This window comes from Ornithorhynchus anatinus, chromosome 2, assembly GCF_004115215.2.
Source record: "Ornithorhynchus anatinus isolate Pmale09 chromosome 2, mOrnAna1.pri.v4, whole genome shotgun sequence".
Taxonomy (NCBI): Eukaryota; Metazoa; Chordata; class Mammalia; order Monotremata; family Ornithorhynchidae; genus Ornithorhynchus; species Ornithorhynchus anatinus.
This window is the reverse complement of record NC_041729.1, coordinates 148,507,103-148,532,666: the sequence shown is the minus strand read 5'-3', so window position 1 is coordinate 148,532,666 and position 25,564 is coordinate 148,507,103. Positions and strand designations below refer to the sequence as shown.

General features: G+C 42.4%; 1 protein-coding gene across 1 annotated transcript in view; it reads left to right on the top strand.

Moving 5' to 3' along the window:
- SLC2A13 (solute carrier family 2 member 13) overlaps positions 1-25,564 on the top strand; it is a 426,989-nt gene that overhangs the window by 175,322 nt on the left and 226,103 nt on the right. Inside the window, exon 5 of the mRNA XM_029047238.1 lies at positions 13,662-13,770. Coding sequence (XP_028903071.1) covers positions 13,662-13,770 — 109 coding nt within the window. The remainder of the gene's footprint in view (positions 1-13,661; positions 13,771-25,564) is intronic.

Below are 25,564 nucleotides of genomic sequence, written 5' to 3'. Positions count from 1 at the left end.
CTATTGCCTTTATCCAAATCCTCCATAGACTTGTGGCTGCCTGCAACACCACTGGCCATTCTCATTAGAATGAGATAGATGGGAGACTCTCCCAGATTCCCAAGAATGAATAATAATAATCATTATTATTATTATTATTGTGATATTTTCTAAGTACTTTGTGCCTCGCACCGTACAAAGCACTGGGATGATTAAAATCAGGCGGAATACAGTCTCTGTCCCACATGGGCCCCACAGTCTAAATAAGAAGGAAAACAGGCATGAAACTCCAGATGAGGAACTTGAGGAGCAGAGAAGTTGTTACTTTTCCAAGGTCACGTAGCAAGCAAATGATAGATTCAGGAATTAAACCCATCTCCTTTGACTCCCGGGCCCGAGCTCTTTCCACTATGCCACGGGACTGGCTAGCTATCTTCAAATATATCCCATGTACTAAATCAATGGAACTTTTCATGTCCCAGTAGAATGGTAAACAGGATTACATCCTGTACGTCATAGTTTAAAATATAAACTATTAGTATCGAAGCGTTGACTACATGAGTAAGCTTGGATGGAGGTATGCTATCAAGAGCTAAAGATGGTAAACGAGAAGAAATTAAAGATGATGAGGAGCAATTTACTTGCCTATGACTCAGAAGTATTTCATGGGTTTTATATATATATAAATATGTGTGTGTATATATATACACACACACATATTTAGTGTGTTGAATTGATTACATGTAGCTCCTTTGAAGATGATTCCCCTTTGAAGATCATGATGTCTACCAACTCTATCCACCCTCCCCTCAACATCAACTCTGCACCTGGCTGTTTACCCCTTAAGCACTCTGATACTCTGCCCCCAGCCCCAGAGTTGTTGTCTTATGCTGTCGATTCATGTCTGACCCATAGCAATGCCATAGACACATCTCTCCCAGAACACCGCCCTTCCATCTGCAATCATTTTGGTAATGGATCCATAGAGTTTTCTTGGTAAAAATACACAAGTGGTTTACCATTGCCTCCTTCCCCACAGTAAACGAGTCTCTGTCCTTGACTCTGTCCCATGCTGCTGCTGCCCAGCACAGGTGAGTTTTGACTTGTAGGAGGTTGCTTTCCATTCGCTAGCCACTGGCCAAGCTAGGAATGGACTAGACAGGCCTCTGCTTGACTCTCCCTCCTGTAGTCGTGACTGGTAGACTACTGGAAACTCTCCAGGTGCGACCCTGAGAGGCAAGCCCCAGAGTATGTAAATATTCTTATACTCTAGTACCTCCCATCCACTCTCTATTTTAATATCTGTCTCCCCCTAGACTGTAAGCTCCAAATGAGCAGGGATCACATTTACCAACTCAGCCATTCTTTCCCAAGCATTCAGAATTTGCTCTGCACACAGTAAGTGCTCAATAAATACCATTGATAGGCTGATTGATTGATCTGTTGTGTTGTCATCTCTGAGGTGGAGAAGCAGAGCAGCCTAGTGACAAGAGCACAGGCATGGGAGTCAGAGGATGTGGATTCTAATACCTGCTCAGCCGCTTGTCTGCTGTGTGACCTTGGGGAAGTCACTTAACTTCTCTATTTCTCAATTCCCTCATTTGTAAAATGGGGATTAAGATTATAAACCCCATCTGGGACTGGGACATAATTCAAATTGATACCTTGTATCAACCCCAGTTGCTTAGAACAGTGCTTGGCACAAAGTAAGGACTTAACAAAATGCCATAATCATTATTACAGTGGTCTGCATACAATAAACACTCACTAAATTCCATTGATTGATTTACTGATGAATTAAAGGGGATAGCATTATTATAGGTAAACAGTAAATGAATCAATCAATTAATAGTATTTATTGAGTGCTTTACTGTTGCAGAGCACTGTACTAAGGGTTTTGGAGAGTATGATGCAACTCTATCCACATTTGTAGATACATTCCTTGCCCATAAGGAACTTATATGTATTTTGCACAGAGCAGTAGCTGCTGTTACCAATAGGGTCTGGGTACTATGCTGTTACCCCACTTATTTTTTAGTTTGGTGCTGGGCTGTGGAGCAGGAATATGGTCTGGATCCTGCCTGTCCTTTTTATTATTTTTCCAAAACTAATGAACAGAGTCAAATAAGTGGAATGTGAATGACGCTGGTTGACAAATTGAGTCGCCTCTGATTTGCAGTGGCATCTAAATGCATCCAAAAGTGCCTCAGCGGCTTGCTAACTGGAACATTTTAAAATTGTATCCATCTTGTGTACTCTAATGAACAAATAGACATTCCCATGAGATTCATTTGACTTTTGGCTACATTCAGGCTTCTCAAAAAAGTTCCGGTTTGAAAGTATTTCTCTTCAGTGATAAAACTGATAAAACTTCAGTGATAAAACTCTTCAGTGATAAATGCTTCTCCTTTTATTAGGGGAGATTCTTTCTCCTTTATTTTTAAGGGCAAGTGTTGCCATGAATAACAGTATCAGACTGATTTGTTGATTCTTGAAGGATCGAATAGCTTTTTAAGCATTTAAACCTTGGTAAGGAATGTAAGGAAACTAGCAGATATCCACATGAGAGAAGTAGAGGTGGCTGTTAAAGGGGAAAAAGAATGGGGAGACTGTAAGCTTGTGGGCAGAGAATGTGTCTATTTATTGCCATTGTTCTTGTCTGTCTGTCTCCCCGATTAGACTGTAAGCCCCTCAAAGGGCAGGGACTGTATCTGTTGCCAACTTGTTCATTCCAAGCACTTAGTACAGTGCTCTGCACATAGTAAGCGCTCAATAAATACTATTGAATGAATGAATGAACTCTGTTATATTGTATTCTCTCAAACAATGAGTACAATGCTCTGCACACAGTAAGTGCTAAGTGAATAGGATTGACTGACTGATTGAATGACTGATTAAGGCAAAGGTAAAAGGGAGGTTAGCACAAAGATGAAAAGAGTTGAGGGGATAAAAACTAAAGGATCTGTAGAGATAGGGAAGACAGAAACCCAGTCACCTTCTCAGACAGAATATAACAATGCAAGTTTTCAAAAGAAACGGACATGCAAATTGGTCCTCTGCCAAGACTGATATATTTGTCCTCCGAGACATCCTCATCTTTAAACAGCAGGAGAAACAGTGGGTAGTAAAATGGGCAGGAGCTGATTTCATTCCTCCCATTTCTCTTAGCTAGAGAAAATCCTAGGGAAGCCAGTCTAGGCTTAATCAGTTGACCAGAAGATGGCGGGTGGCTACCATGGTGGGGGAAATGATAAAAATAATTTTTATATTTGTTAAGCACACTTACTATGTGCCAGGCACTGTAATAAATACCAGGGTAGCTACAGTATATGCAGATCAAACACAATCCCTGTTTCACAGGGGTTGACAGTATTAGAGAAGCAGTGTGGTTCAGTGGAAAGAGCACGGGCTTTGGAGTCAGAGGTCATGAGTTTGAATCCCGGCTCCGCCCCTTGTCAGCTGTGTGACTGTGGGCAAGTCACTTCACTTCTCTGTGCCTCAGTTACCTCATCTGTAAAATGGGGATTGAGACTGTGAGCCCCATGTGGGACAACCTGATTCCCTTGTGTATACCCCAGCGCTTAGAACAGTGCTCGGCACATAGTAAGCGCTTAATAAATACCAACGTTATTAGGAGAGAGAACAGGTGTTGGAATTCCCATTTTAACAATGAGGAAACTGAAACCCAGAGAAGTTATGACTTGACCAAGATCACACAGCAGGCAAGTGACAGAGCCAGGATTAAAATGAAAATTCTCTTATACCCAGGCCTCATGCTCTCTCCGCTAGGCCATGCTGTGATCTTACAGTGAAAAAGTAGATGCAGGAAAATAAAAATTGGAACACCAATTTTGCAGTTCAGATGTGTTTCATCCAGGGTCCATCAGAAGATCCAGAGTGACATTTTATAGCAACATTTTGGTAAAATATAAGGTTAACACATGAAAGATTGGACAAATCTTTTAAGGAGGGCGGGAAGACAGCCATGGTCACTGGAAAATATTTTGGGGATTTTTTTGGCATGAATTACTTCCCTCTTGTGTGGCATGATAAAGGATAATCAGGTTGTCCTTCTAAACTGTAAACTCGTTCTTTAGACTTTGAGCTTACTGTGGGCAGGGAATGTGTCTGTTTATTGTTATATTGTACTCTCCCAAGCTCTTAATACTGTGCTCTGCACCCGATAAGCACTCAATAAATATGATGGAATGAATGAATGAAAAGTTGGACATGGTCCTAGTAGGGCTCACAGTCTTAATCGCCATTTTAAAGATGATGGAACTGAGGCACAGAGAAATTAAGCATCTTGTCAATGTCACACAGCAAAGTGGCAGAGCTGTGATTAGAACCCAGATCCTCTGACTCCCAGGCCCGTGCTCTTTCCAGTAGGTCACACTGATTGATTGAATGAATGAAAACTAGTTGTAATGTAATACTAATATCAATCAGTCAATCAGTGGTATTAATTGGGAACTTACTGTGTGCACAGCGCTGTCCTAAGCACTTGGAAGAGTACATTACAACAGAGTTGGTATACATGTTCCCTGTCCACAATGAATTGACAGTCTAGAGGACTGTAATATCATTTCTTGAGTGTCCTTTTGGTACCACCACACCAAGTGGAAAGTACACCATTGCACTGCGAGGTACACAGATAAAGAAATGACATGTTCCCTCCACAAAAGGAGCTTCCGGGGTGAGAAACATAAAAATATTTACCACTAGAGTGAGCAGATTAAGTAATTGAAGCCACATGTCCATGAGTGATGAGGTTATAAGTAATTCATTAGTGGTAAGAACGCCTGATGGGATGGTATGGCTTATGATCCTGGCACTTGAATCAGGGAAGGCTTGTTGGAAGAGGTGGGGTTTTAGGGCAACTCCGTTCCCTGTTTCACTTACCTTTTGGTGTTCCTGGGGACGCCTCTGTCGATAAGCGCTATTGGTTTGTGTGTCAGGGAGTGTGTGAGGGTATGTTTGCTGCATTCTTGTTCCTCTGCAGAAGGGAATTATATTATGGGTGAAGATATGTACTTTGAGCATTACCCCATAGTTCAACCTTCCCAGTCAGTCTCCGCTTAGAACCATTTCCCAGGTAATATCTTCTTTTTGGGGAGAGGGAAGGAGGAAGGGAGGAGGGTGGAGAGGGAGGAGAGAAAAAAAGGGAGAGAGAATCCAATGTCTGTCTTCCCTTCTATACCGTAAACTCATTGTGGCAGGGAATGTGTCCATTATATGGTTGTGTCGTACACTCACAAGCACTTAGTACAGTGCCCTGCACAGTCTAAGTGCTCAATAAATATGCTTGATTGATTATGTGTGTGTAGGTAGATTGAGAAAATGGAAAAATATATTTGTTGGGATAGATGTATATAAATTGGCAATCAATTTAATATTTATCAAATGATTGGGAGATTACAGTTGGATCATGACCTGGAGGAGTTCTCTAATGGGAGTAGATGAAAGGTATGGAAATTCTAATCGTAGCTTCCCTTTCATCTCCAGGGACATGATAACCCGATTAAGAATGTGATACTGCTTTTTAGCAAACTTTCAGTTTTTACAGCTTTATTCCTCTCAGCTATTAGACTTCTTGCAAATTTGTGGATGAGAAAACCAAGGCAACAATTTCATACTGATCCAACTAGCTTAATGGCTGTGCTGTAGAGCACTTTAATACCTACTGCAGAACTCACATTTCTGCCTATGAGTTTGTCCCACTAATCCTAAAAAGCAACACCTAGACATTTGTAAGAACATTTACTAATTTGGTGGTGGAAGTACTCCAAAATATATACAGTACGTAAATTTAAAAGTTCTTAATGCACTTTTCACTTTTTCACTTCTTCACTCTTTGAGAAGCAGTGTGGCTTAGTGGAAAGAGCATGGGTTTGGGTGTCAGTTGTGGGTACTAAGGCTCCTGCACATATCAGCTGTTTGACTTTGGGCAAGTCATTTAACTTCTCTGTGCCTGAGTTACCTCATCTGTAAAATGGGGATTAAGACTGTGAGCCCCACGTGGGACAAGCTGATTACCTTGTATCTACTCCAGTGCTTAGAACAGTGCTTGGCACAGAGTAAGCACATTACAAATACCATCATCATTATTATTACCATTTTCAGAATTTACAGATTATACAGAGTTTACAGAATATAACAGTTGACATTTCTAAGTGTGAATTTTCAGTCAATTACATTTATGTATATGTTTTAATGATTGTCTTTAATGTAGAGATTGATAGTGTGGTATTAATTAGTGGAACAACCTGATAACCATGATCTATCCCAGCACTTAGAACAGTGCTTGACTCATAGTAAGCACTTAACAAATATCGTTATTATTATTATTATTATTATTATGACAGCAAGGTTGAGGGATTGTGAGACAGGTAGGATGGTAGTGCCGTCCACAGTGATGGGAAAGTCAGGGAGACGACAGGGTTTGGGAGGGAAGATAAGTAGCTCTGTCTTCGCCATGTTGAGTTTTAGGTGTAGGAGGTCATCCAGGTGGAGATGTCCTGAAGGCAGGAGGAGATGCGAGCCTGGAGAGAGGGAGAGAGAACAGGGGAAGATATGTAGATCATTCTCCTTTGGAAGTGAAGCCATTTAGATGTCGGTGAAAGTATAATTTAATGTTTACTCCATCATCATCTTAGATTTTTTTTCCTCAAAAAGTAAAAAAAAAAAATACTCTTCCAGTGTAAATCACCATAGGAAAATGAGAGTTTGACTAAAAGCTGGTTCAGAGGAAGAAAAAGGTATTCATTTAGTCATATTTATTGAGCGCTTACTGTGTGCTAAGCACTGTTTTAAGCACTTGGGAGAGCAGAATATAGCAATAATCAAACATATTCTCTGCCCACAACGAGCTTAAACTGTTGAAGTAGATTTACAAGTAGGGACAGATTTTTATACCATTCACTTACTGGAAATGTGTATGGAACATTATGCAACTTTTTAATGTGACTCCATCAGATATACTGAGGAGGGGGTCATTTTTTTGGTTTGTGCATCTTGGAAATACTTACCGTAAGATTTAGTGCTTGCTTTATCCTAATTAAAGAGAACGCAGAAATGAGTCTTTGGCATAGATATTCTCAATGTTGATTTAGTAGCAAAGACCCCAAACAGGAGGACTTTGCTAATTTTAGGCCAGCCCTGTAAAATTTCAAATACAGTTTTTGTTCCTTGAGAATATATCCATGTATTTAACTTAACTCCTAAAGTAGGTGGAATTGTAACAACATTTTTTGAGAGCCCACTTGGTGCATTGCATTGGGCTAAGCAGCTGGTGTTAGAGATCGAGGTCACAAACCAGAGCAGGGTGGTTTAAAATCTTTCTAAAATGATTGGCAGGACAATTGAAAGGAAGGAAGCACCACACTACAAATCCCATGCTGCAGAGGGGCTTGGTACTAGTCTTCCAATTTATAGTACTGTTTCAATCCTTAATTTGGTCATTATATTAATTAATCAATGGTATTTATTGAGCATCTACTGTACACAGAGCACTCTATTAAGATCATCTTGCCCCCTCCTTCCTCACCTCCCTTCTCCTTTTATATCCCATCCTGCACACTCCGCTCCTCTGGTGCTAACCTTCTTACTGTGCCTCGATCTCGCCTGTCTTGCTGCCGACCCCTGGCCCATGTTACTTTTGGTCTGGAATGCCCTCCCTCCTCACATCAGCCAGATGTGAGATTACTCTCCCCCCTTTCAAAGCTCTACTGAAGGTGTGCCTCCTCCAAGAGGCCCTCCCAGTCTAAGATCACTTTTCCTCAGCTCCGATTCCCTTCTGCATCACCCTGACTTGCTCCCTTTGCACTTCTCCCCTCTCCCAGCCCTACAGCACTTATGTATATATGTATTTATCTAAAATTATTTTTATTTATATTAAGGCCTGTTTACTTGTTTTGATGTCTGTCTCCCCAGTCTAGACTGTAAATCTGTTGTAGGCAGGGGTTGTCTCTCTTTATTGCTATTGTACTTTGCTTAGTACAATGCTGTGCACACAATAAGCACTCAGTAAATACTATTCATTCAGTAGTATTCAATGAATACTACTGACTGAATGAATGAATGAAGTACTTGGGAAAGTATAGTGGAACAGAGTTGGTAGATACGATCCTTGCCCACAAGGATCTTACAGTGTACAGGAGAGCGTGGGACTCTGATTCTAAATACATGGTGGCTAAGTTTGGTTTTGGTTTGGTATTATACAAACCATTTTATCTCCAATTTTATCTCACGATGCAAGGATGTGAGAGTTTAATACTTGGGAAGCATAAACACAGAAATGACACATTCCCTGCTCAAAATCCATCAGAAGTATTTGGTGGGTTCTTTTCTTTGTGTAGAGCTCTGTACTAAGTGCTTGGGAGAGTACAGGAGAATTAGTAGACACGATCCCTGTCTGAGAGATTTTTACAGTCTAGCTGGGGAGAGAGCCATGAAAATCAATTTGTTGTTTGATGAGGAGGGTCAAAGGAAGCTAGTGAAGAGTTTAGGGGAAGGAAGAGTTGTGTGCTTCTCAAAGTGATGCTTCAAGAAGTTGATCAGAACAGCAGCTTGTAGTGCAGATTGGAAATGGGAGAGACCTGCAAAGCAGCTGCTACAGTAGCCTATCAGTCAATCAGTTAATCAGTCAATGGCATATGAGCTCTTACTATGTGTAGAGCACTGTAATAAGCACTTGGGAGAGTATAATACAAAATAATTAGTAAACATATTCCCTGCCCACAATAGGCTTACAGTCTAATAATAATAATCATAATAATAATGGTATTTGTTAAGCACTTACTATATGCCAGGCACTGTACTCAGCGCTGGTGTGGATACAAGAGCTGTGGGTTGGACACTGTTCCTGACCCACGAGGGACTCACTTTCTCAATCATCATTTTACAGGTGAGAAAACCAAGGCACAGAGAAGTGAAGTGATTTGCTCAAAGTCACACGGCAGACAAGTACTGGAGCCAGGATGGGAACCCATGACCTTCTGAGTCCCAGACCCATGCTCTATCCAGTATTCCCTGATGCTTCCCTAGAGGAGGATAGCCTAGTTCAATTATGATTGGTGCTACTACCTTTTTTATGATTTTTGTAAAGTAATTTTATGTGCCAGGCACTGTACTAAGCACTGGGGTAGATTCAAGCTAATCAGGTTGGACACAGTACCTGTCCACATGGGCCTCACACTCTTAATCCCCATTTTACAGATGAGAGAATTGAAGATTAAAGTGAAATAACTTGCCCAAGGTCATACAGCAGACCAGTGGCAGAGCCGGGATTAGAACCCAGCTCCTTCTGATTCGCAGGCCTGTCCTCTATCCACTAGACCACTCTGCCTCTCATGTTGGTGCTTGCTAGATATTTGGGGGTAGAGAGGAAGGTGCAGATTGTGGAAATTTTGAAGAAGAGCCACCAGGGTCTAGTAGTAAGATGAATGTGAGAGTTGAAAGACAGAAGTCAAGGATGACACAGAGGTTTAAATTTTTTTCTCTTTAGTGGAATTCGTTATAATAATAATAATACTTGGTAAGTGCTTAATATATGCTTAACACTGTACTGTGCACTGGGGTAGATAAATGGTAGCCATGGTGGATACAGACTCTGTCCCTCATAGAGTTCTTAGTCTTAAATTAGGAAAAAGAACAGGTTCTGAGTCTGTTGGGGCAAGGAAAGGGCTAATAATAATAATGATAGGCCTTGTTAATAATAATAATGTTGGTATTTGTTAAGCACTTACTATGTGCAGAGCACTGTTCTAAGCACTGGGGGTAGTTACAGGGTAATCAGGTTGTCCCACTTGAGGCTCACAGTCTTAATCCCCATTTTACAGATGAGGTTACTAAGGCACAGAGAAGTGAAGTGACTTGCCCACAGTCACACAGCTGCCAAGTGACAGAATAGAAATTCGAACCCACGACCTCTGATTCCCAAGCCCGTGTTCTTTCCACTGAGCACTTACTATATGTCAAGCACTGGTCTAAGCACTGCGGTAGATTCAAATCAGTCAGGTTGGACATAGTCCCTAACCCACATGATGCTCACAGTCTTAATCTCCATTTCACAAATGAGATAACTGAGGCACAGAGAAGTAAAGTGACTTGCCCAAGGTCACACAGCAGACCATTGGTGGAGTTATAATTAGAACCCAGGTCCTTCTGACTCCCAGGCTGTTGCTCTATACACTAGGCCATGTTGTTCCCCTAATGGTGAATGTTAATGTTAAAATTAAGGGTTAATGTTGAGATTTTTTAAAAGAATAACACTAAGATTGTGTTTAAAGAGAAGAGAACACTGGATTTAATACTGAAACAGACTTCTGGCCCGGATTGGAAGGAGACTAAGTGCTCTCCCTACTCCCCCAAAATGGAGGTAGGGTTCACCACCTCGGGGCCTGAGCTGTGCCTTTGATAGAGCCAACGGACATGCTCAGTGCCTAAGGTGAAGTTTTCATGTGGTGAGAGACTCATTTGGGTGATCATGCCTGCACCCCCGCTCCCCACAGCCCCACAGCATTTACAAGTCTGTAATTCATTTGTATTAATGTCTGTCTCCCCTTTTAGACTATAAGATCTTTGTGGGCAGGGATTGTATCTGTTTATTGTAGAGAAGCAGCGTGGCTCAGTGGAAAGGGCATGGGCTTTGGAGTCAGAGGTCATGGGTTTGAATCCTGGCTCGGCCACTTATCAGTTGTGTGACTTTGGGCAAGTCCTTAACTTGTAGGTGCCTCAGTTACCTCATCTGTAAAATGGGGATTAAGACGGTGAGCCCCACGTGGGACAACCTGATTCCCCTGTGTCTACCCCAGCGCTTAGAACAGTGCTCGGCACATCGTAAGCCCTTAACAAATACCAACATTATTATTATTATTATTGTTGTACTGTATTCTCCCAAGCGCTTAGTTCAATGCTTTGCATACAGTAAGTACTCAATAAATATGATTGACTGACTGATTTATCTGAAATTTATTCTATCTGCCTTCCCCTCTAAACTGCAAGCTTTTTATGGGCAGGGAGCATGTCTACAAAAGCAGAATGGCCTAGGGGATAGATCATTGACCTTGAAACAGAAGGCCCTGAGTTCTTAATCCCACTCCACCACCTGTCTGCTGTGGGCAAGTCACTTAACTTCTATGGGCTCAGTTCCCTCATCTGCAAAAACTGGGATTAAGACAGGGAGCTCTATGTGGGACAGGGACTCTGTCGAACCCAATTATCTTCTGTCTACCCCAGCGCTTAGAACAGTGCCTTACACATAGTAAGCGCTTAACAAATATTATCATTATTATTATTATCAAGCAGTGTGGCTCAGTGGAAAGAGCCTGGGCTTGAGAGTCAGGGTTCGTGGGTTCGAATCCCGGCTCTGCCACTTGTCAGCTCTGTGACTGTGGGCAAGTCACTTAACTTCTCTGTGCCTCAGTTCCCTCATCTGTAAAATGGGGATTAACTGTGAGCCTCACATGGGACAACCTGATTATCCTGTATCTCCCCCAGCGCTTAGAACAGTGCTGTGTACATAGTAAGCGCTTAACAAATACCAACATTTATTTTTATTTTATTTATATCTATCCGAGCCTTTGCACAGTGCCTGGCCCATAGTTAGCTCTTAACAAAAACCATTTGAAAAAAACATCTGCTGTAGTGTACCCTCCCACGCCCCTAGTAGAGTGCTCTGCACACAGTAACCACCCAATAAATACAGTGCATTGATTGATCTAGTTGTTCCTCTATCTCTAAAATTTACCATGGATTAGGAGGGAATGATCTCTCATAGATAGGGAACTGGCCAGGAGATCAGAAAGAAGGGGTAGGGAAAACATGATTTTTTTCTCGGTTGAAAAGTGTAAATATTGTGCTTGGTCTGGATTATTTAATATCTGCATGAATAATCTATAGGAGGAAGTGTATAATGAAATCCTTAAATTTCCAAATAAAACTTTTACAGATGGTGAAGCCCTAATAAACCTGAGTGGCCTGAAAAAATATCAAATGAACAAGACTGTGAGCTATTACAAAGTAAAGACCTTCAGGACAGTAATCCAGTTTGCACTAAACAATGATGAACTCAGAGCTATCAGTGACAGGGCCAGAGTCATTACTGACTCCCAACAAAGGCCTTATGCTTCTGAAAATCTAAGTATGTTTACTGGTTCCTGCCTATGTTCAAGCTCCCCCTTCAAAGAAGTCTTTTCAGATTAGGCTTGTACAATTTACCCCTGAAGAAACCACATTATCTTTCCCCCAAGTAATTGTATTTTTCTAAGTGCTCACTTGGCATAATGGTAACTGGTAAATCTCCTCATGGATGCTGCTTACGTGGGTGGAAGAGGTTGACATAAGTGTATAATATCTGCCATATTCAATGCAACAGTGGTCCATACAACCTAGTATTTTATCTTTAACAGTGATAGTAAAGGGACTTTGGAACACCAGCGTTGCTGGGTTCCCTCCTTGAGATCCATCCCCATGTAACATCCCTAACATTTTCTCTGTTCAGTCCAAATCATCTTGTACAAATTGATGATCTCTGCTTGCACAACAGTGTAAGCAGGTGATACAATTTAAATTCTCATAAGTGGATTGTAGCTTTGAAAAATTGTGCAGTGGTTAGAGCACGGGCCTTGGGAGTCAGAACGTCATGTGTTCTAATCCCAGCTCTGCCACTTGTCTGCTGTGTGGCCTTGGGCAAGCCACTTTCTTGTCTATGCCTCAGTTACCTCATCTGCAAAATGGGGATGATTTGCTGTATCCACCCCAGCGCTTAGTACAGTGCCTGATACATAGTAAGTGCTTAACAAATACCATAATTATTATTAATAGTAGTAATAATAATAATAAAAATGTTTTTTTCTTTTAATGGTATTTGTTAAGCCTTTACTATGTGTGAAACACTCTTCTAAGTGCTAGGGCTGAGGGTAGATATGAGGTTGGGCACAGTCCATGTCCCAGGTGGGGCTCACAGTCTTAATCCCATTATACAGTTGAGGTAACTGGAGCACAGAGAAGTTAAGTGATTTGCCCGAGGTCACGAGTGGCTGAGTAGAACCCAGGTCCTCTGATTCCCAGGCCTGTGCTTTTTCCACTAGGATAATAATAATAATAATAATGTTGGTATTTGTTAAGCACTTACTATGTGCAGAGCACTGTTTTAAGCGCTGGGGTAGACACGGGAATCAGGTTGTCCCACGTGGGGCTCACAGTCTTAATCCCCATTTTACAGATGAGGTAACTGAGGCCCAGAGAAGTTAAGTGACTTGCCCAGAGTCACACAGCTGACAAGTGGCAGAGCTGGGATTCGAACTCATGACCTCTGACTCCAAAGCCCATGCTCTTTCCACTGAGCCACGCTGCTTCTCCACAATACTTTCTGAAAGAAGGGTAGATTTTGAAATGAGATTTTTTGGGGGAAATCTCCTGGAGAGTAAACAGCTATGCAGTTCTTCATTACCCCCGGAGTGCTTACTCAGAATTGTTTGTTTCTTTGTTTAACCCAGGTGCTAAACTTTGGGAAAAGTGTACTTTATTAGGACAAATGGGAAGCCCATTAAACTATTGATTGCCATTATAAGGGAGTACATTAAATGACTGCTGGTTGAGTTTATTGAGAAAAATTATCCTAATGAAAACGATTTAAGTGGAACTAGAAAATGATAGATGTGTATTTTTTCATTTTCAAGCTGGACCTGTGATCTGCCGAATGCTGACTTACCCTCCAACTCGCCGAGCTTTGATCGTGGGGTGTGGTTTACAAATGTTCCAACAACTTGCGGGCATCAACACCATCATGTAGGTATTTGCTTTGTGATGTTTTTGATGGAAATCATTGTTCTTCTTGAAAAATATGAGGCTGTAATCATGGGATTTCTACTAGCCTAATAATAGAAATGTGCTACTGACTGCTTTTGATGCTGTCAGTAAATACTAAATCTGACTTTTTAGCCTTTTTTAAAAGATATTTAGTCAGGTTTTAACAAGGATTAAGGGGGTTTTAACTTAATTCAATGATAATGATAATAATAATGATGGTATTTGTTAAGTGTTTACTATGTGCCAAGCACTGTTCTAACCGCTGGGGTATATAAAGGTAATCAGGTTGTCCCATGTGGGGCTCACAGTCTTAATCCCCATTTTACAGATGAGGTAACTGAGGCATAGAGAAGTTAAATGGCTTGCCCAGGGTCACACAGACAAATGGCAGATCTGGGATTAGAACATGTCCAAAACTGAGCAACATGTCCAAAACTGAGCTAACATGTCCAAAACTGAGCTCCTTATCTTCCCTCCCAAGCCCTGTCCTCTTCCTGACTTCCCTGTCACTGTGGATGGTACGACCACCCTTCCCGTCTCTCAAGCCCGCAACCTTGGTGTCATCCGTGACTCGGCTCTCTCATTCACCCCACACATCCAATCCGTCACCAAGACCTGCCGGTCTCACCTTTACAATATCGCCAAGATCCACCTTTCATTTCCACCCAAACAGCTATCTTACTGGTACAGGCCCTCATAATATCCCACCTGGATTATTGTGTCAGCCTTCTCTCTGATCTTCCTTCCTCCTGTCTCTCCCCGCTCCAGTCTATTCTTCTCTCCGCTGCCCAGATCATCTTCATGCAGAAACGCTCTGGGCATGTCACTCCCCTCCTTAAAAGCCTCCAGTGGTTGCCTATCAACCGGTGCACAAAACAAAAACTTCTCACTCTAGGCTTCAAGGCTCTCCATCACATTGCCCCCTCCTACCTCTCCTCCCTTCTCTCTTTTTACTGCCACCCGGCACGCTCCGATCCTCTGCCTCCCACCTCCTCACCGTCCCCCGTTCTCGCCTACCCTGCCATCGTCCCCTGGGCCACATCCTCCCGCTGTCCTGGAATGCCGTCCCTCCTCATCTTCGCCAAACTCTCTTCCCCTCTTCAAAGCCCTATGAGAGCTCACCTCCAAGAGGCCTTCCCAGACTCAGCTTCCCCTTTTCCCTCTGCTCCCTCTGCTGCCTCTCTGCCCCAGTTAAGCCCCGTTTCCCCACTTTCCTTCTGCTCCTCCCCCTCTCCTTTCCCCTCCCCTCAGCACTGTGCTCATTTGTATATATTTTTATTACCCTATTTATTTTGTTAAGGTGGTGTACATCCCCTGATTCTATTTATTGCTAGTAAGTTGTCTTGTTTTTGTCTGTCTTCCCCGATTAGACTGTAAGCCCGTCAATGGGCAGGGATTGTCTCTATCTGTTGCCGAGTTGTACATTCCAAGCGCTTAGTACAGTGCTCTGCACATAGTAAGCACTCAATAAATACTATTGAATGAATGCATGAAAGAACCCTGACCTGTGACTCCCAAGCCCGGGTTCTTGCCGCTAAGCCATGCTGCTTCTCCGTCATACTTCTCAATTGAATGTAATCAATTGGTTGTACATTTAAGAGAGATGGCTAAATAAAAGAGCTGATATTGCCTATCACAGTCTTCATCCCCATTTTACAGATGAGGGAACTGAGGCACAGAGAAGTGAAGTGACTTGCCCACAGTCACACAGCTGACAAGGGGCAGAGTTGGTAGCAACAAGACCTCAGCCGAAACGAAGGGGGGAATAGAGGCACCGGGTCCCTTGTGACCCCAGTAGAGCTACAGAATGTAAGGTAGAAGGCTGGGTTTTAAAGACAGATGTGATATGAGAAGCAGGGAACATAGGAAAAATGTCTGGTAGAAGATGAGATTCAGAGAGGAGGTTGCAGATGAGATGCAGTGACTGTGTATAAGAGGAAAAGCCAGACTTGCGATAGAGGTGAAAAAGACTATCAGAAGACAGGGATCAAGGAGGATGGGTCCAGTCTACCACCCTTGAAGCTGTCTGCCTCTCCACATCCTATTTTTTGGGGAAGAATCAAAGCCCGTCAAAGGGCAGGGACTGTCTCTGTTACCAATTTGTACATTCCAAGCGCTTAGTACAGTGCTCTGCACATAGTAAGCGCTCAGTAAATGCTATTGAATGAATGAATGAATAGTGGCAAGAGCAGTGCCTTGGAAGTCAGAGGTCGTGGGTTCTAAACCCTGATCTGCCACTTGTCTGCTGTGTGACCTTGGGCAAGTCACTTAACTTCTCTGGGCCTCAGTTTCCTCATATGTAAAATGGGGATTGAGACTGTGAGCCCCATGTGGGACAGGGACTGTGTCCAACCTGATTGCCTTGAATCTACCCCAGTGCTTAGAACAGTGCTTGGCACATAGTAAGCGCTTAACAAATACCATTATTATTTTTATAACATGGGGTATCAGCTACAATTTCAAGGCTACATGTGGGAGTGGAGAGAAGGAAGGAAGACATCAAAGATGGGTCCAGGAGCTCAGAAGCGGAAGGAATGGAAAGAATTGAAAGTGAAATAGTAGTAGAGTGGGATATAATAAGAATTGTTTCATTTTTTAAGTTTTTAATCTGTGACAAGCACTGTTGTAAGCACCATAGCGTAATGGTTAGAGCCGGGAGTCCCAAGGACCTGGGTTCTATTCCCAGCTCAACCACTTGTCTGGTGTGTGACCTTGGGCAAGTCATTTCACTTCTCTATGCTTCAGCTACCTCATTTTTAAATGGGGTTTAAGACTGTGAGCTTCATGTGGGACAACGACTATGTCCAACCCAATTTGCTTCTGTCCGTCCCAGTGCTTAGTACAGCGCCTGGCACATAGTAAGTGCTTGGTAAATACCATAATTATTATTATCATTATTATTAAATTAATCAGATTGGACACACTACTGCCCACATGGGATCATAGGCTAAGTAAGATGGAGAACAGGTACCGAATCCTCATTTTACAGTTGAGGAAACTGAGGCACAAAGAAGTGAAGTGACTTGACCACGATTAATGCAGCAGGCAAGTGGCAGAGTCAGGATTAGAAGCCAGGTCCTCTGACTCCCAGGCCATACTCTTTCCACTAGGCCATGCTGCTAATGGTAATGGCTAATGGTAGCAAGTGGTAATGATTGCCCACAGTCCTCAAAATTTACCAGCTTCACTTGGCTTTTCCACCGAAAGAATTGTCCAAAATACATTTAAATGGGTGCACACATGTCGTTTAAAAGCAAATTTTTGCTACCTGGTGAGACATTCATACTTCTGAATTAGTCACCATTAAAGTAGGTGGACGTGATTTTCCTTGAAAAATTACAAAGGAAAAGGAACAAAGAATTATGAGGTGGCGCTTCCAGGAAAGTGAATTGCCTATTATGGAAGACAGAGTAAGTGACACAGAAATAGAGTAATGAATTTAAAAAAGAATAGGTGTCATCAAATAGTACAGAGTGCAGATTGTTGCTGCCCTAGCAGGTTTTTGTACTAAACTACAATCTCCATAAGCCAATAGAAAGAACATATGGAAAAAGAAATAACATTGATATTTTGTTTGCATTATTTGGGGAGATTTTATTCAGTTTCATTCTTCTGAAATGCTAAGGGTCATACTGATATTTGTGTGGCCGTTTGGGTGAGTCAGATTAGAATGGATATGCAGTGGCCTTTGCCTCCGAGATATCAGATCAAAATGTATATCACATCCATTTACCAACACCCCAGGGATTCTAACGTGGCCATGCAAATATGAGTTGCTTTATTGCCTCTTTTGGTAAATGGAAAAACAGTTTTGCCTTGTAGAAAGAGCATGGGTCTGGGAGTCAGAGGACCTGAGTTCTAATCCCTAGTCACTATTTATTTGAGAAGCAGCGAGGCTTAGTGGAAAGAGCACAGGCTTGGGAGTCAGAGGTCGGGGTTCTCATCCTGGCTCTGCCACTTATCAGCTGTGTGACTTTGGGCAAGGGACCTAACTTCTCAGTGCCTCAGTTACCTCATCTGTAAAATGGGGATTAAATCTGTGAGTCTCATGTGGGACAACCTGATTACCTTGAATCTACCCCAGTGCTTAGAATAGTGCTTGGCACAAAGTAAGGGCTTAACAAATACCATCACCATTTATCTGCTGTGTGACCTGGGGCAAGGTCTCTGTGCCTCAGTTACCTTATCTGTAAAATGGGAATTAAAACTGTGACCCCTGTTGTGGGACATGGATTGTGTCCAACCTGATTATATTGTATATACCCCACCACAGAGTGCAGTTCCTGGTGCATATTAGGTGCTTAATGAATACCATAAAAACAAAATTAAAAAAAAATCAGTCAGAGTTGACCACTGCAACCATTAGCATGTTCTTCCTTCTAGATAACTTGGAGTTTTTCTTATTTTATTTGATTTGATCCTCACTTGAAAAAGAAAATGGTGACTCACTGAATGAAGGCACATCTCTTAGCATCAGAAGTATTTATGTTTACCATTTGGGGAGATACGGAATTCTCTACTGAGCTCTAAAGTGGTGGGTTGCTGAAGCTATACATTTTGATCTTTAGATCGCTGTGTTCACTTGTTTCTGATCCTGACCATTTTAAGTAGTGTGGAAGAAAGTGTTCTGGATGTCTCTCTCCCCACCGGCCCCTTTACCACATCCTCCCCTGGCCTGTAACTCCGTCCCCCTCCATATACACCAGACCACTACTCTACCACCTTCAAATCTTTATTAAGGTCACATCTCCCAAAGGCCTGATTAAGCCCTCTTTTCCCCTGCTCCCTCACCCTTCTGCTTCATTTCTGCACTTGGATCTGTGACTTTTGGGCAATGGATATTTGCCCCACCCTCAACCCCACAGCACTTATGTATCTTTAAATTATACATATCTTATAAATTATATTATTGTCGGTCTCCATCTTTAGACTGTAAGCTTATTGAGGTCAGAGAATATGTCTTTTAACTCTGTCGTGTTGTACTCTTCCAAGTACTTAGTACAGTGCTCTGCACATAGTAAGCACTCGATAAATGCTATTGATGATTCTGATCTCTTTAAAATCTGCCTTTCTCCATTCCAGTCTTTCCCTTCTTCAGCTCTCCCATCTTTCCCAGCAGTGGCTCAAGAGGAGATCTCCCACCTCCTCTCAAAATCAACTCCCTCCACCTGTGTCCCCAACTCCAACCCTTCTCAGCTTATCAAAGTGCTTGCCCCCTTCCTTCTTTCTTTCCTGACCACTATCTTCAACATTTTACCCTCCAGGGACTACTTACCCACTGCTTTCAAACGTGCTCATGTAAACCCTATCCTAAAAATACCCTCCCTTGACCCCAGTTTATTACCTCATCTCCTCCCTACATAGACTGCAGGAGAAGCAGCGTGGCTCAGTGGAAAGAACATGGGGTTGGGAGTCAGAGGTCATGGGTTCTAATCCCGTCTCCACCGCTTGTCAGCTGTGTGACTTTGGGGCAAGTCACTTAACTTCTCTGGGCCTCAGTTACCTCATCTGTAAAATGGGGATTAAAACTGTGAGCCCCACGTGGGACAACCTGATCACCTTCTATCCCCCCAGTGCTTAGAACAGTGCTTTGCACATAGTAAGCGCTTAACAAATACCACCATTATTATTATTATTATCATTAAGGGCAGGGATTGTCTCTCTTCATTACTGAATTGTACTTTCCCAAGTGCTTAGTACATTGCTTTGCACAGAGTAAGTGCTCAATAAATATAATTGAATGAATGAATAAATATTATGGAATGAATTGAATTAATTCCTTTCCAAACCTCTTCATCAAGTTGTCTACAACTACTGCCTCCGCTTCCTCTCCTCCAATTCTCTCCTTGACCCCTTCCAATTTGTCTTCCGATCCCTTCGCACCACCGAAACTGCCCTCTCAAAGGTCGTCAGTGATATCATTCTTGCCCAGTCCAACGGTCTGTACTAATCCTAACCCTCCTCAAACTCTCAGTTGCCTTTGCTGTCGACCACCCACTTTTCCTGGAAACATTATCCAACCTTGGCTTCACTGTCATTGTCTTCTTCTGGTTCTCTTTCTATCTTTCTGGTTGCTCATTCTCAGTCTATCTTGTGGGCTCCTACTCTGTCTCCCACCTTCTGACTGTTGGGATCCCTCAAGGCTCAGTTCGTGGTCCCCTTCTATTCTCCAATTATACCCACTCCCTCATTCTACTCAGTCACTCCCATGGCTTCAACTACTACCTCTACATAGATGCTTCCCAAATATACATCTTTTCAGTCCTGATCTTTCACCTTCTCCCCCATTGACAACTCAAACATGACATGTCCAGAACAGAACTCCTCATCTTCCCATCCAAAAACTGCCCCCTCTGACTTTCACATCACTTTAGACAGCACCACTATCCTCCATGTATCACAAGCCCATAACCTTGGCATTCATTCATTGTCATATTTATTAAGCACTTACTGTGTGCAGAGCACTGTACTAAGCACTTGGGAAAGTAAAACACAACAATAAATAGTGACATTCCCTGCCCACAACGAGCTTATAGTCATTATCTTTGACTCATCTCTCTCATTCAGTGCACATATTCAGTGTCACCAAATCTTGTTGGTTCTACCTTCACAACATCATTAAAATCTGCCCTTTCCTCGTCATCCAAACTGCTGTGCACCTTGATTATTGCATCAGCTTCTTCGCTGACTTCTCTGCCTCCTGTCTCTCCACACTTCAGTCCATAATCCACTCTGCCTCCCAGATCATTTTTCTACAAAAACGTTCAGGCCTCGTTTTCCCACTCAAGAACCTCCAGTGGTTGCTCATCCACCTCCACATTTAACAGAAACCCCTTACCAATGGCTTTACAGTACTTAATCACTTTGCCCCCTCACCCATTTTACCTCCGTGATTTCCTACTACAATTCAGACCACAGATTTAGCTCCTCTAATTCCTACCTACTCACTGTACCTCGATTGCATCTGTATCGCTGGTGACCTCTTACTCGTTTCTTCCCTCTGGCTCAGAATTCCCTCCCTGTTCATATCCGACAGAGATGTTCACGCTTCCCTTCCTTTGAAACCTTATTAAAACCACATCTCCAAAGACCTTCTTTGATTAAACCCTCACTTCCTCTTATCCCTCTCCCCTCTGCATCACCTTACACTTAGATTTGCACCCTTTATTCACATCTCCCTAAGCCCCATAGCTTTTATGTACAAATTCATAACTTAATCCATTTATATTAATGTCCAGATCCCCCTATAGACTGTAGACTCATTGTGGGCAGGGAACATGTCTGCCAGCTCTATTGAATTGGTCTGTCCCAAGCACTCAGTACAATGTCTGTACACAGTAATCATTTCATAAAGGGGATGGAGTGATTTGCCAACCGTGCAACTAAGATAAGCAACATAATCAGTATTATGTTCTGGAGTGCTTATCGTGTCCACAGCACCATAGCAAGTGCTTGGGAGATTACAAATACAGAAGAGTATGTATAGACCATCCTTACCAACAAGGATCTTACAGACCGGATGTGTTTTAACTATTTTATACTCCCCCAAGCACTTAATACAGTGCTCTGAATGCATTTGGAGTTCAGCAGATACCATCAGTGATGATGAGAGAGTCTCCTTTATCTTCCTGTTTTCACCTCCTTCCCCAGGCCCTTTGTCTCCCAGCAAAAGTCTTGATTGTAGTAACCCTGTCCATTTGAAAACTAGAATAGTCTGGAAAAAAGACTTTCACTAAGGTGTTGAAGTCTACAGCCTTGTGCAGGACCCCTTAATTATTTGTATTAAAGTGATAGCTATCTAGATCTCATTAATCTGGACATGAATGGGGGGTTACCCCTAGGAACCAGGAGGACCCCCCCTCCTCCATCCCTTCTTCCTTCTGCCATGGTTGTTAAGACCAGTATGCAGAGAGGGAGACCTCATGTTCTCCAAGAAGGAAGCAGACTTTGGCCTCAGAGACCTGGCCACATGGTTCATTGGAATCAGAAGGGCCTATGTTCTGTTTCTGGCTCTGCCACACGTCTGCCGTTTGACTTTGGGCAAGTCATTTCACTTCTCTGGGCCTCAGTTACCTCATCTGTAAAATGGGGATTAAGAGTGTGAGCCCCATTTGGGACAGGAATTGTGTCTAAACTGATTAACTTGTATCTAAACCAGTGCTTGTCACATAGTAAGCACTTAAGTACACAGTTGTTGTTGTTATTTTCTAAATCTGTCCCTGGCCGTGGATGATTGTTTTTGACATTTAAAATTTGACTGAGAGATTTGCATTCCTACTTCACATAATTCCATACTTGTTAAAAAAAAAACAACACAAAAGTTTGAAACTATGAAAGATTTGTCCAGGTTAAATTATCCTGAAGATATAGAATGTAATGACAGGGTTCATTTATTAGAGTACCTTTGTAAAGGAAATGGGAAAGACAGTAAGAAAACCTTTTATTCAATACTAATGAACTCTTAAAATATGTCTGGGAAGAATATAGCAGCATGTGAAGTGTTCCAATTAAGGCTTTAGAACTTTGATAAATAATTCATTTCCTTCACTCAAACTTTTCAAAAAGAAATGAATTTTTATGAGTAGAGGAATCCTACTGAAATTTTGTAAGATGCCTGATGCTCATTTACCTGACATTGCTCAACGTCAACTGCATGTCCATACTGGTCCCAAGCAATTTATTCTGCACTTTCTCCATACAGTAGCTAGTAGAGGCAAAGAATAGCTAAATTGAATGGCAGTTGAACCCTAGATTAGTGATTGTTAAAATAATCTTTTCACATAAGTACTTTATTTTAGTACCCCTAGTATTAGAGAAGCAGCGTGGCTCAGTGGAAAGAGCACGGGCTTTGGAGTCAGAGGTCATGGGTTCAAATTCCGGCTTGGCCACTTGTCAGCTGTGTGACTGTGGGCAAGTCACTTAACTTCTCGGTGCCTCAGTTACCTCATCTGTCAAATGGGGATTAAGACTGTGAGCCCCATGTGGGACAACCTGATTCCCCTGTGTCTACCCCAGCGCTTAGAACAGTGCTCGGCACATAGTAAGCGCTTAACAAATACCAACATTACAAATACCAACATGAGAGCAACATTTTTGTCAGTTCAGACTACCTCCTTGAAAATTAAGTTTTGGGGGGTAATAAACTGCTTCTAGTCACAATCAGGACAGATCAAAATGTTACAACAGTAACCATTTAATCTACTCTTTAGGAACATAATCTAATTTTAATTAGATGTCATATCCATGTTAATTTTGTTTTCCTCCAAAGGATGACTAACCTTTAGTTCTTGATGTTTATGTATCTAGGTTTTTTAATTATAGCATTTGTACTTCCTCAATTGAACCTGAATATTAATCAGGGGAAACTGTCTACAGTATCTTTATATTCTGCCATGCTCTTACCTGTAATTTAATTTAGTGCATATCTCCATCTCTGGACTGTAAGTTTCTCGTGGGTAGGGATCGTGTATACCAACTCACATTATACTCTCCTAAAAGCTTAGCTCTGCACAAAGTAAGTGCTCTTAGAAAATACCATTGATTTATGAATTGATACAATAAGGGCTTGAGAAGGCAATCTGTTTCTGGGTAGAGTAACAGTAAAATGTGTTTCTGCCAATTTAATTGCATCCTAAAGAGACTCAGAGATTTCTTGGGTGTGAAATGGAAGAGATCCAAGGACTGTGTAGGAAAAAAGATATATTTTAAAGGAACGTATTGTCTTTGACCTTCTACGTACCATTTTGGTAGCTGCTCAGAGTTTCTTTTCTATTATTTATTCAATAGTATTTATTGAGCGCTTACTATGTGCAGAGCACTGTACTAAGCGCTTGGGATGAACAAGTCGGCAACAGATAGAGACAGTCCCTGCCGTTTGACGGGCTTACAGTCTAATCGGGGGAGACGGACAGACAAGAACGATGGCACTAAACAGCGTCAAGGGGAAGAACATCTCGTAAAAACAATGGCAACTAAATAGAATCGAGGCGATGTACAATTCATTAACAAAATAAATAGGGTAACGAAAATATATACAGTTGAGCGGACGAGTACAGTGCTGTGGGGATGGGAAGGGAGAGGTGGAGGAGCAGAGGGAAAAGGGGAAAATGAGGCTTTAGCTGCGGAGAGGTAAAGGGGGGATGGCAGAGGGAGTAGAGGGGGAAGAGGAGCTCAGTCTGGGAAGGCCTCTTGGAGGAGGTGATTTTTAAGTAAGGTTTTGAAGAGGGAAAGAGAATCAGTTTGGCGGAGGTGAGGAGGGAGGGCGTTCCAGGACCGCGGGAGGACGTGACCCAGGGGTCGACGGCGGGATAGGCGAGACCGAGGGACGGCGAGGAGGTGGGCGGCAGAGGAGCGGAGCGTGCGGGGTGGGCGGTAGAAAGAGAGAAGGAGGAGAGATAGGAAGGGGCAAGGTGATGGAGAGCCTTGAAGCCTAGAGTGAGGAGTTTTTGTTTGGAGCGGAGGTCGATAGGCAACCACTGGAGTTGTTTAAGAAGGGGAGTGACATGCCCAGATCGTTTCTGCAGGAAGATGAGCCGGGCAGCGGAGTGAAGAATAGACCGGAGCGGGGCGAGAGAGGAGGAAGGGAGGTCAGAGAGAAGGCTGACACAGTAGTCTAGCCGGGATATAACGAGAGCCCGTAATAGTAAGGTAGCCGTTTGGGTGGAGAGGAAAGGGCGGATCTTGGCGATATTGTAGAGGTGAAACCGGCAGCTCTTGGTAACGGATAGGATGTGTGGGGTGAACGAGAGGGACGAGTCAAGGATGACACCGAGATTGCGGGCCTGCAGGACGGGAAGGATGTGATCCACCTAATTCCACACCTCAACCCATAAATGATCCTTTCTTCGGTATCTGAGAATCTTAGGCATTGTTTTAATCATTATTTAACGCTTTTACAAAATGTTCACAAGTCAGTGGTTAATTTTCTTTTCTCTCCCACTCATCATTTCGTAACTTTTTAATGAGATGCTTGCCTGATCAAGTGAATATTCATTGCTCAAAAATTCCATAACAATCAATCACATTTATTGAGAGCTTACTGTGTGCAGAACACTGTAGTAAGCACTGGGAGAGTTCATTATAACAGAGTTGGTAGACATGTTCCCTGCCCACAGTGAGATCACTTGCTCTTCATCGTCATGACCCGAGAAAGGAAATTTATGATGGAGTTGAGAGAAGGATGACCTCAAGGAGAGATCACTAAGTGTCTAGGTTCTGCTTCTGGCTGGTATGTCGGATCGTGCTCTCCCAGATGCTTAATATGTTGCTCTGCACACAATAAGCACTCAAAAAATACAATTGAATGAATGTGTGCTACCAAGAAAGCTTCTTAAATTGCCAATGACGTTGGTAGCTCTAGTGTCTTGAAGATGATATATTCCTTGGTTTGAGAATAAATATCAAAAGACCAATAGATACCTTTGACAAAACCCCCTAAGTGAAGACAGGGGCACGAGCTCATCATCTCTATCTACTAAAAAACTTTTTAAGGAAATCCCACCTGACATATTTGAGATGAAGAGACTCATATCCTCAGGTGCCAGTCTTGTGAAAATATGATAATGTTTTGAATTTGTAGAGTGCTTCAATTTTTCCACAGCACTTTCATTTCCTTGTGAGGTAGGAGAATCAGGTATAATTAACCTCATTTTACTGATGAGGAAATTGAGGCATAGAGAGGCCAAAAGTAACTTGCCCATGGTCACACAGTAGGCTAGTGATAAACCTGGGTCTGGAATCTAGGTCCTCTGATTCCCAGATCTGGGTTCTTTCC